This window comes from Limulus polyphemus, unplaced genomic scaffold, assembly GCF_000517525.1.
Source record: "Limulus polyphemus unplaced genomic scaffold, Limulus_polyphemus-2.1.2 Scaffold1555, whole genome shotgun sequence".
In the NCBI taxonomy this organism is placed as follows: domain Eukaryota; kingdom Metazoa; phylum Arthropoda; class Merostomata; order Xiphosura; family Limulidae; genus Limulus; species Limulus polyphemus.
In genome coordinates this window covers 16,479-29,376 of record NW_013667165.1, presented here as the reverse complement: position 1 = coordinate 29,376, position 12,898 = coordinate 16,479, and the positions used below count along the sequence as shown (strand labels likewise).

Here is a 12,898-nt window from a genome sequence, read left to right as displayed (position 1 = left end):
ATATACGTCTTAACTTTTCCGAATATATGTATTATTTTGAAACAAGTGAAGTGCGGTGCCATTCATTTATCATTGAATTTATCACAAAAAAGTCTTATACACCTAATGTAGAAATATCCTAAGCCCAACAACAACATAATATATATTTATACTATTAAGAAATATAAGTAAAAGCCTTTTATTTTGACAATTGTCGAAAATAATATATATATATATATTATAAATTCTGACAGATTAGCATAACATAAGCGGAGTCATCTTGACTGTGTAGGATTGAGCAGTTTTAACCCCTGTTCTTTCCTACGGGTATTGGGTTCTGTCATTGTGACAAGCAGATGGTAGACTAGGAATAAGACTGGGTCTGAGTTTGACATGTGTGTTCCCGTTGTCCAGCCTGAGCAACAGCCACCTATTAGCTGGTCGAGTGAGAACCCAGGAAAAGCGGGATTGAGAAGTCTTCAGTTCTGTTGGTGAGGTTGGGCACATTGCACCTGTAGACATGTCGTTTAACAAGTACCTAGTTCATGGTTGTAACTGAGTATTATAACCTCTGCATCCAGATGAGCTTTTGACCAATTAGAATTTGGTCAACCTTTGCATTTGAATCCAGAATTTCAGTTCTTAAGGTGGCGGATATACAAGACTGTTTAGTGTAAGTTATTATTTAGTTTTCATAACAAGTTTTAAAAATTAAATATTTTAAAGGCAATGGTTATGACAAATTTCGTTACATAACTTGGTAAGAGTTGTACATTGTGTTTGTAGTTCAATTGTTGTAAATTGATGTCACGTTACTCGAATATTGGTGTTTTTCTCGTTCCCTTAAGTGAGTATTGTTACATCATAGCGTCTCGTAGTTTGTAGAAAGTTCGAGGCATCAGTTGGGGAATGTATATATAGGCGACCAAGTGAGTCAATAAAAAAGTTAGTTAATGAAAACGTGAAGTTAGCCAGTATGTGAGATATATCTATAGTGTGTTTCACAACTGTACTATAACAACAGAGACAGAGAAAATAATTTGTCTTGTCAACTGTATTCTAAATAACTGAACCAGCCTTTGTGGACTTTTGACGAAAAAAGATAATTATTTAAAGCTCTGGATACAACTGTGGTAACCAACAAGTTAAGTCAGAAAACTAAGTTAGACTGTGATTGTTAGTTTAGCCATAATGGGCAATATTTTAAAGTGAGTTTCACAGTTGAATGGGCCCGGCATGGCCAGGTGGTTAAGGCACTCGACTCGCAATCTGAGGGTCGCGGGTTCGAATCCCCGTCACACCAAACATGCTCGCCCTTTCAGCTGTGGGGATGTTATAATGTGACGGTCAATCCCACTATTCATTGATAAAAGAGTAGCTCAAGAGTTGGCGGTGGGTGGTGATGACTAGCTGCCTTCCCTCTAGTCCTACACTGCTAAATTAGGGACGGCTAGTGCCGATAGCTCTCGTGTAGCTTTGCGCAAAATTCAAAACAAACACAGTTTAACAGAGATAAGAAGAATAGTTTGTCTTGTCAAATGGTATTCTAAAGTAATTGAACCCACTTGTGCTAGTGAAAATGAAGTTAAACTGTGTGATTGTTAATTTAGCCATAACAAGCAATATTTTAAAGTTTCACAGAGATAAGAAGAATAACTTGTCTTGACAAAGGGTGTTCTAAAGTAATTTAACCCGCCTGTGTGGACTTTGACAAAAAGGAGACAATTATTTAGAGTTCTGGATATAACTGTGGTAACACATGGGGTAAGGTAAGTGAATCTATCATAGATTGTGCAGTAAGAAACAGAGCAGAAAAAAATAATTCGTCTTGTCAATTGATTTCTAAAGTAACTGAACTAGCCTGTGTGGATTTTTGGCAAGAAAAAGAATATTTAGAGTTTTAGATACAACTGTGATATTCTATAGTGTAAAGAAATTTTGTACATATGTTTGACTTGTTAAGAATATATTATTTTAAAAGAAGTGGATTGTGTGCTTTCTGTGTATTGTTCGAATTTATCACCAACAAGTCATAGACACCTACTGTAAAAGAATCCCAGCCCACATACGTAAATACTCTGACATAAGGTCAAGTTTTATCCACAGTCAGTCTCTCTTTCGTTGACTAGCCAGTGATATTCCTCCTTTGTTCCATTGTTTTTGAAGCCTTCCTTTTCCTTTTTTTTTTGTTGTGAAATTGGTTTCCTCATGAGCCTCAAAACTGCTCCAGGATGCCCAAGACTTCCTCTAAAGCAAGGGACATGAAGTCACTGTAGAGACAGAGGGTGCCAGACTGATGTTTACTGTCAGTGAGACCATGGATGAAGACGTGTTGTTTAACGTGTCTGACTTGGGATAGTTTGCCAAATTAGTTAATGGATTGGCACTGATGTTGCCAAGAGCTGAATTCTTTATGATAGCTGACGAAGACCTTGAAGCCACTGGGAAGTCCAGGAATGTTACCAGCATCGGATCATTATACTCAACACCATCTCAACTAAAAATGCCTAGCCTTCAAGCAGCCCAACAGCAGAAGAGATTACCACTGTTGATGCTACACAAAGAGGGGAAGGCTGAGGAGCAATTGGGTCCATTTACTTGTCCTATTATAGGGTGTGGCATTACCATGAGGTGGAGATGACAGATGTACTCGCATCTCCAACAGAGCCACTACATCATAAAGCCAAAGGAGAGGTTTCTGGTACTAGGTATAACTTGAAGGGTATACAAGTCCTAGGTGTGTGGAGTGTAGGCTCCAGCAAGACTTCAATGCCAGCTAGGAAAAACCAGATGGCTCAATCAGTTATTCCTGCTATCAAGAAGGGATATTTCACCTCAAGGACTGGTTCTACCAGAAGATTGCAGAGGATATATGCCAACATATTATCCAAGACACCATCAGCAAAACGATTATAGGAGATATCCCAGAAGAAGCCAAGTGTAGAACTCCCCTTCAGGCTACCAGTAGGTATTCATGAACCAGCCAACGTTAGAACAGATTCCAGTGCTCAAGCACCTCTGTCAGGAGATGGCAATCAAGTGGATGAAAGCTTGGGCTCTGTATAACTGGGAAGAAGATTAGCTCAGGCAGAGCCATTTCTCTGCCAAAATATGAAGAAGAAGCTTGGCACCTGCAGCACTGGTTAGCCAAATCCAAGCAGAACTTGGTGAGGATCCTAGTAGATCTCAAAGCACCCACACCCACCAATCAAAAGATAACAGTGATGCTGGAAATTCTGCTGGTAGGGTTAAGGTGTTTTACTCGAAATTTATATCCACTACTGGTTCTGACTGAGAAGCTAGTGTACCATGCAAAAAACTAGCAAGAAAGGCAACAGCAGAAACACAAGTTGGGTATATATTAATTACAAACTTACAAAGAATCATAACTAATCACAAAGCCATACAAAATCTTCGTCTCCTACCCAAATTTTAATTTTATTTGATTTTATCTTTATAGAAATTAGTTAACAATTCTTGTAACTATTATTTCACATAAGTCTTTTATGAACTGTACACATCCCTTTGGCACAAAATTATACCTGACATAAACAACTCTAGGTTATGATTGGCTAGCTCGCAAGGCCAACTGATATTGAACATCTGGTTTATGTGACATCGACATCCAAGTCTTTATATTTCATTACACTCATTAAACATAACCCTTTATTTTCCTGAAGAAGAATAGTCAACTATTCGAAAGCGCTTGAGTTTTGGGTCTCATTTTGAAAGTATTATAACTTTTGTAGATGATCCTATGTGCTAACTACTTAACCTGGACCATTATTATGACGTTATATTGCAAGTTTAAAAAAATCATTGTTCTTGTCTACATAACAATGAAGGATACTTTAATATGTATAACGTCACTCCTCTTTGACAGATTCATCAGCTGAAGAGCATAAATCTATTAAATTCATGTATTATATTATATTAATATTTATATAATATTTACAAAATGTGAGAAATATGAGGCTATAACACAATAAATACAGTTTTTTAATGTCTGTATTGAAAACTTGCTTGTTTAGAAGTCTTAATAGTAGGGTTGTAATTCCAAAACTCACCTATGTATAAGGAGATGGGAATTTGAGGCTTAGAAATTAATCAAAAATCCTTAGCTAATTCTTGGGTATTTATGGTATTGAATGCAAGTTTTAGATTATTTAACCAGTAATAAAAAGAAGCTGTCATATGTTCCTCCTCCAACAAAGCCAAAGTGGATGTTATCCCCATCCTTATCACTAGCCACAACTGTGGTCACTAAGGTGTTAGGTCCTGCATTTTCATCCACATTGGGGGTGTAAACATCCTGACTGAACTTGGGGAACTCATCATTCTTATTTTCTGTGTAGATTCGAACAGTAGCAGTTCCAGTGAGCTGAGGATCCCCGTGGTCAGTGGCCTCCACTGTAAACTCATAAGTATTGTTTACATCGGCATCTAACCTTTTATTTGAATAAATGATCCCTCTATTGTCAATTGTAAAGTCTTCACTTTGAATGGTGTATGTTATTTCAGCATTTTCATAAGCATCCAAATCTGAAGCAGATACTAAAAGAAAGTGAAACATCTCAAAATACATTCAGAAACATAAAATGGAGAAGTCAGATTACTGACTCTTAATTAATTTACAGTTCTAACCCTTACATAAAATATGTTGTAAAGTCCCTTTAATTTAGCAAAAAATGATTTTAACAATCCAAAACTGTTAACTCATAATCCTCTTCAACTCTCGCATATCTTTAGTATAAAGTCCTTTTAATTCAACAAAGATGTTTATAAAAATCCTGTACAAGATTGAGAAGTCCATCACCAGTCTGTTTCTGGCATGTTTCAGATTGAAACATTCAACACTAGATAGTGTAAGCACTCAAGAAAAACAGTAATCTGAATGAATGATAATATCATAAGCTAGTCTCATTTTGAGCATTTTTACATATGTAACAAAGAACTCCTGGAAGGAGTAGTAGTTCAATTTGGGATGATATCCTGTGAATGTGTTATCAAAAAAGTAATGAACAGGGGTGGTGATGAAGTTGTTGTTTGGAAGTTTAATGGTGCAAAGCCACATGGCCCTTCTGCACTACAGCACAGTGTTTATGATGTTGTTCTTAATACAACCATCCAAAAAGGTTAAAACAAAAGACAAGTGTGTAAAATAAAAAATGTGTGATAGAATGAAAAAGGCCAATGGTCCATAAAAACCTAGAAGTCAGCACATGCAGAAAATCTAAAACATACCTGGGAACTTGGGTCTTGTTTGAGTATTCCAAAAAAACTTACATTAAACTGATCACCACTATTAATCTTTTAAGTATATTATAATTGTTAAATGTTGTGTACAGTACACACAGCTTTCCTCTTCAGATCTGTAGACTTATGTAGCCTCTCTTAGTGCTGAAAATAACAGAATAGTTATTAATGTCAAAAGTGCTCCATGCTGCAATATTCTTTGTGCCATATACTGGCCATATTCTACTGTTGTTTTCTTAAGTTCACATTAGGAAGGCAGCTAAAACACTCACAACCATGTATTCGAAGCAATAGAGCATTATGTGAGAATTCTTTGACAAAGAAGAAAAAAATTTGCAAACTCTGCCAAAGAAATATTTAATTCAAAGGAGGAAATATTAATAATTGATATCCAGGTACTAAAAAAAGAGACTCGGGTCAGGTCAGATAATTAAAAACCCAACATGTACCCAGTTTTTTGAGCATTTGTATCAACCACAATAAAAAAAACTAAACATATGGACAATCTGGGCAATTTCATTTATGTCAATGACATTGTCCATTGTGAAAGGTATAGCATGGGTTAAAATATACCTAAACTGACACTGTCACTCAGTATTGTAGCAAAAACATGAAAGATGTGTGCAATTATGACTGCTCACACATTTACAGGTCATTTTCCTCTAAGATAAAGCAATCTGTAAGAACTATATATGTTAACCATGGCTAATGCACAGTTGTATTAGGATAACTTTTCCCCTCCCATTACTGCACAAACTAAATGAACAATCGACAATGGTCAGTTTCATCTGAAAAAGCTGAAAATTTCCTACCAAATGGCAAGAAGCTTTGGCTTCATGACAGTCTGATAATATATATAAGGAATGGTCAAAGCACTGGTGTCACCAGTATAGGTAAATTTGCCTATGGTAACAGTGAGTCCATTCCCTCACATTCCAGCATTGCCATAAATCCAGAAAAAACTGACACTGTGAGATAGTTTTGTTTGTTAAACCTTCTTCAAGTAGCATTGGAGAGCTATACAGCTACAAAGTACACCACCATCAGTATGGGTAATACAGGTTGACAAAAAACAAAGCTACAGAACATATGTAACAACAAGGCTGCAATTCCGTATCCTTCAATTCCTAAGGTTCAAATTCTGAAGTTTCAATTAATATATTTTATTGTTTTCCTTAAGATTGTGAATAAATTATAACAAAGTTACATAAAATAAACCATTCAGAAAAAGATATTTGTTTTGGATTTTGTGGAAAGCTACATGAAGGCTATCTGCACTAGCCTCCCTAATTTAGCAGTGAAAGACTATAGGAAAGGCATCTAGTTATCAACATCCACTGCTAACTCTTGGGCTACTCTTTTACTAATGATTAGTGGGATTGACCATCACATTATAATTCCTCCACAGCTCAAAGAGCGAGCATGTTTTGTGGAATGGGGAATCGAATCCCCCGACCCTCAGATTGCAATTCAAGCACCCTAACCACCAGGCTATGCCAGGCAGAGAAAGATGTGCCATTAATACTGCTTAAGAATATTTTTCATGAGAAATTAGCTCTGATACTGAATAGTATGCTTCAAGTTTTTAGTAGTTTAAAAGGCCTTTAAATGTTGGAAATAAATAGGTTTTGTATTGATTTTATAAATTTTTAATTTTGTTAAGCAAATTTAAAAACAGCTTTTAGTGGTTATTATGGCATATGGAACTAATTTTCTATGCGTATTTGTTAGAATACTTTTCTTCTGAAAAATTAAAAAGTTCATTTTAAGCATCTAACTTCAATATACAAGTTTTTCTTATGCCTAATTAGTGTGAAAGGCATACTTAAAGACCTGCAAACTTGTTAAATTTTTAAAGAATTGGTTATTTTTTGTGACTTGTTACCCAATATTGGGATAGGATCATAAATGAAACTATTTTTACACTCTTTGTAATCAACAGAATACAGTGCATTACTGTTCTCTTACTTGCATATTACTTTTCATTTTCTCTGAAATTAATTCACTTTCTTAGTTAATTAACATTGTTTTAATTCATTACCTAATTGTCAAGAAATGATATTCTGTAATCTTCATTATAGTTTTTACTTTTAAAGCAAATTTTACTTCAGAGAGAATGTTTGTCTAAATATTTGTAGAGTTACAGTATTTTTGCTTGAACATTATTACTGCTACACACATTCCTTAGTCATCTGTTCTATTTTTCACAGTATTGTGTGTTTGTAGTACTAGATAATGATTTTCTTTATTTCATCATATTCATTGAATGCGTTATTAATTAACATGTACACGTTTACTTGTCTCTTTATACTGAACTACTTTTAAACTGAATTTGTGCCAAAAATTATTTCGACATGTTTTTCATTAAGGATTATCATATAGGTTCTCATTTTTACTCATTTCTGGTTACAGCAGCTTCATTTTAGCATAAAAATTGAAGACATAACATATAGTCAAATGATTTGTTTTAGTACAGGCATGGAAATATGCCAACAATGAAAAAATGGAAATTTTCAGACATTTAAAGCATATATTTGGATAATAAATGATTACTTGATAGTAAAAATGTTTAATTTCTTGAATTGTGACTTCAGTTATCAGGTACAATAAAATAGCTTAGTTGAAGATCAATATGCAAGAGCTCCCATTGGGTCCCATGCTGGCAGAAGAAGTGGTTCCTTCTTAAAAACTTCCATCACATCCTCTGACACAAATTTTTTATCTATAACAATTTCATAAACATACTCTTTGAACCAGTCTGAAGTCATCATCAAGTAACCTGCAATCACCATAAAAAAAATAAAGCTAAATCAACAATGTTTATTTTACACATATTCTCCCAACTCAACTGTCTGCAATCATAAAATAACTTTCTATAGTAACATTTGTTATTTACATATAATTATCTCAAAATACAACAAAATTCTGCATCATACTTTTATCTCAAACAATTAGAATCTATTTTTACGGGGTAATATTAATATACAACCTATAATGTTTTCCGTAAGAGTAACCTAACAGCCTTTCCTCTCAAAATGAAATTGTCAGTTGTTGTTTTTTGTATATGTGTGTGTGTGTGCACGCATGCAAATACATTTACTTGAGTACCAATTAAACTTCTATAACGATAACTAGAGTTAGTTGAACAAGAAAAAAATGTAAACCTCTGATTAGTTTCCTTAATGAAATAGAAAACACTAATACAAAACCTTTTTTCAGGTACTTACAGCCTTTAAACAAAACTATGTAAGAAGATCATGGTTCAAACATCAATGTCATATTAAATTAAGCAAAACTTCATTGTCTAAATATTACTGATACTCTATAAAGAAACATATATGTACAAATCAAGTTCAACAGAAACTATTCAACCAATTTAACATAAAGATATATTTACACACAAAAAATAAACCCATGATATCATTATTAAACAGTTTATTTAAAAGTGCCTTTATAGTTATATACAAATTACTATCTATCAAGTAAAAAACATACACAGTTTCTTTTATAATTTATTGATTAAATTTGATAATTTGATTCCCAACTAATTAGATGATTTCATAAAAAACTCCTCCACCAACAAATAATGCTTACATGTATTAACATTATCTTTTAGGCATCTACATGTACTGGATAGCTGATTCCCTTCATAAAAGAATTAATGAAAGAATGTTGACAGCAAGATGTATAATTTTACCTCATCAATAAACAGAAATGGAGAAGTCCATATATATACAAGCACAAGTCTGCAATTTCCATAAACAGGAAATGAAAGCTTCTCACAAAGAGGATCTTGGAATGTATAAAACCAGTGTACTATTGCAAGATCCAAATATGAATACATTCTTAAGACACCCATTACAACTTTGTGGTCATTACATCAAAGATAATTTTAAGAGTTACTTTCAAGTCATAACTTTATAAATCTTGTTCAAAACTCTCATCGTAGTTACTACTTTTCAGTACAGGTCTCTATAGGTCTTTTAACTTTTGTTGACATAAACACTTCCATTTCATTTGGTGGTACTATATTGCTTCAATTTTTTAAAATCTTCTTCTATCAAGCTTAATACATCCCCAGTATTCTTTACATTTATCAAGTTTATGAAGTAGTGTCACAGAATTTACACAATGTACTTACTTATGAAAAGGTTAATGCTTATGTAAATGAGGGTAAGGGTGTAGATTTGGTGTATCTGGATTTTCAGAAAGCATTTGACAAGGTGCCAATAAAAGGCTTGTAAAAATGAATCATCTCTATTGGTGTGGGGGATAAGTTAACAAATTGGATAGAAGAGTGGCTGGATGGAAGAAAGCAGATGATTGTTACAAATGGAGTTCAGTGAAACTGGATTAATGTCACAAGTGGGGTATCTCAGGGCTCAGTTTTAGGACCTTTGTTCTTTATGATTTTAATCAATGACACATGAAGGAATAGTCAATCAATTACTTAAATAAGCAGATGATATTAAGGTCTTGGGTGTTGCTAGCTGTGAAGAGGACGCTGTTAATTTACAAAAGGATTTAGATCATTTAGTGAGTTGGGCAAATAAATGGCAGATGGGTTTTAATTATAATAAATGCAAGATAATGCATGTGAGTTATAATTTGAATTATAAGTATAATTTGTATGTGAATAACCTTAACAGTGTTACGAAGGAAAGGGATCTTGGTGTAATAGTCGATCATTCTCTAAAGCCATCCAAGCAGTGTGCTGTTGTTAGTGGTAGGACAAATATGATTTTTAGGTTGTATCTACAGAAATATTGAATACAAGTCGTATGAGGTTATAATTTCATTGTACATGTCACTGGTTAGGCCCAATTTGGAATATTGTGTTCAGTCTTGGGCTCCTTACCTAAGGAAAGACACTGAATTGTTGGAAAGGGTTTAGAGAAAGGTTACTAGAATGATGCCTGGGATGGAGGGGTTGTCATACAGGGAGAGGCTGATTGTTTGTTTGTTTTTAATCATGCACAAAGCTACACAAGGGCTATCTGTGCTCTGCCCACCACGGGTATCGAAACCCGGTTTCTAGCGTTGTAAGTCCGCAGACATACCGCTGTGCCACTGGGGGCTAGGAGAGGCTGAAATCTCTTAATTTTCTTCTCTTGAAAAAAGAAGTGTTAGGGGATGGGGATCTGATTGAGGTGTTTAAGATTGTAAAGGGTATTAATAGTGTTGACGAATCATCTTTTTTTCATATTTAACAGTGAGAATAGTAGGACTAGGGGACATGAATAAAATTTTTGGCAATATAAGAGTCATCTTCAGATGTTTTAGAGGCAGTAAATTTAAAATTAAAATTATAACAACTCTCTCTATATGTTACAAATTTGAGAAATTTCTCCTGTGTTTTAGGTAGTCATGTGGTGTCTCAACAAATATTTTTATTCAATTTCTCTCATAATAGTCTAAATTTATGTATTTATTCTCAGTTTTACTATTCTTGCTTGTTTTGATCTAACATTCACATTCTTATGCCCACTAACACTTTTATTAATTTCATCATCAAACCAAAAAGTTGTGTATCCTTCCTAGATTTTGAGAAATGTCTTTTGACTCCAGTACTAACCCTTTTCTTTCTGCATAGAGCAATTTTAAATGTTTTGTATTTTCAATTCTATCACCCTGCAGCTGATTTATTTTTTTTGTTAAATGTGTGGTAGGATACCAATTATATGTTCACATTTGAGGAAGGAAACCAGGGGCTACCAAAATGTGTTAGATTCTTTGTATTAAAAATTGTGTTTTAATTCATACTTTATAGAGCAACATGTAGCTTTTGAAACCATAAACCATAATGAAAATTATCCTCATGGATCACAACTTTTTGGTCAAGACAGAAGAGCAAACTTTATTTAATAGTTAAAGAAAACAACAACAAAATTTTAATTGAGAGAGAGGAGTTAACAACATATAAATAATCAGTTTATATATAAAGTCCTGAAATACTCAATGAGCATTATTAAACCAAGTCCACACATATAAAAAATATTTAAGTTGACTATTATGGGTCCAGAACTAGGATGAAGGCAATGAGGCATGAGAACATCTTAACTGATATTCGGTTAACTGGAAAATGGTAAGATAAAACTGAAAAAATATTTTTACTAATATTTTACAGCCGAGAAACTAATAATAATAAAATAATAATGTTTCATATATGTTTGTGTGTGTCTATATATATGTTTATATATATATATATATATATATATATATATATAAAAATAAATAAATATACCTAATGCTATGTAATAAATTAATTGTTTATAGGCAATTAAAATCAGCTATATAAAACAATAATGAACTTGATATAAACCAGAAACAATATAATAAAATTGAAATTCAAAGTTCTGCGTCTGTTATCATTCCCTGTTGTCATCCTTAAGTTGTAATGGATAATGCCTGTGGTCATAGTACCCAAATGAATAGGGATATTCAATCTATCATGGAAATACCAAATGGTGATGTAAAACTCACCAGCAGCTAAGGAGAATCAGTTAAGGGTTAGGAGTTGAGTGCTTGAACCCACAACATCTCAACTCGAACTGACTTTCGCTGTCTGCAGCCAGTTGTGAGAAGGCAGTTACCCTTAACCCCTTAACAACCGGGGACATTTTATCTTATCATAAGAGCAAAATCACATTTGTGAATTGAAAAAATTATAAAGAACTTATTTTTTATTAGTTTTCATATTTTATTTTTGTAAATAGTAGCAAAACATTCATTATTTGTACTAAATTGCATTAATTAATTTAAGTTCAATAATTTAGCATAATTTGATATATACATATACTTATCAGTGCCTTACTTACAAATTTGATATTGTTTATCCATACATTGATGCTCGTTTAGTATATATGTTAACTTATAACATTTGTATATACTTTTATGTAATTTAACTTAATTTTTTAAACCCTTTGCAAAATATCAGAATAAACTATTTATATATCAGCTAGTATGCTTTAATTATAAAACAACAACAGAAGTGTAGATCTTACTAAGTGATGATAGTAAGAAGGAAAAATATAAAATTCTTACGATAAGCCTAAAACTATCAAAGTGGTGCTAGTAGTATGTACAAATCACACACAGTTATCATTCTAAATACTAAATCATATTTTTATTATGAACTACAGTTGTATGCAAATCATGCTTAGATGCAAAATACATAGTAAAAGCTACACTGAGATATTATAATCACATCAGTTTATATATCAAGAACATACAAACTGTACATTTGTTCACTATTCATGAATATGTACACTGAAAACTTTATACATGTTTATACAAGTGCAAAAATAAGCTAAACAGTGTTACCAAACAATTATCTGAAAATGAATAATCCAAGTTGTACATTATTCAGTGAAATATTAAAAATTTTCTACATAATTCTTGACCAGAAACTAAAACACAAAATATGATAAAAGTAATAAAACTGAGCACAGTAATGTATAATAAATACAATTCAATATAGACAAAAATAAAATTTGTGTGCTCTTGCAAAAGTCTTTGTTGAAATATTTTCATCTTTTATGGCTAATATGTGCAATGAGTTTTAAAACACCAATTCACAAATAGAATTGCATTTCAAACAAGTTGAAATACCTAAATGCAAATGCTGAGTGGTGGTAAATGAAGCTTTTATTCCTGTAAGGTT

The 12,898-nt window shown here is 33.0% G+C and overlaps 1 protein-coding gene across 1 annotated transcript in view; it reads right to left on the bottom strand.

Annotated features, from left to right (window-relative positions):
* Positions 1-7,634: 7,634 nt before the first annotated feature.
* Positions 7,635-12,898, bottom strand: part of LOC106464071 (bleomycin hydrolase-like) — a gene marked incomplete at its 5' end in the record, with an annotated part of 16,881 nt that continues 11,617 nt past the window's right edge. The window contains one exon of the mRNA XM_013924182.2: positions 7,635-8,014. Within this exon, the coding sequence (XP_013779636.1) occupies positions 7,863-8,014 (152 nt within the window). The remainder of the gene's footprint in view (positions 8,015-12,898) is intronic.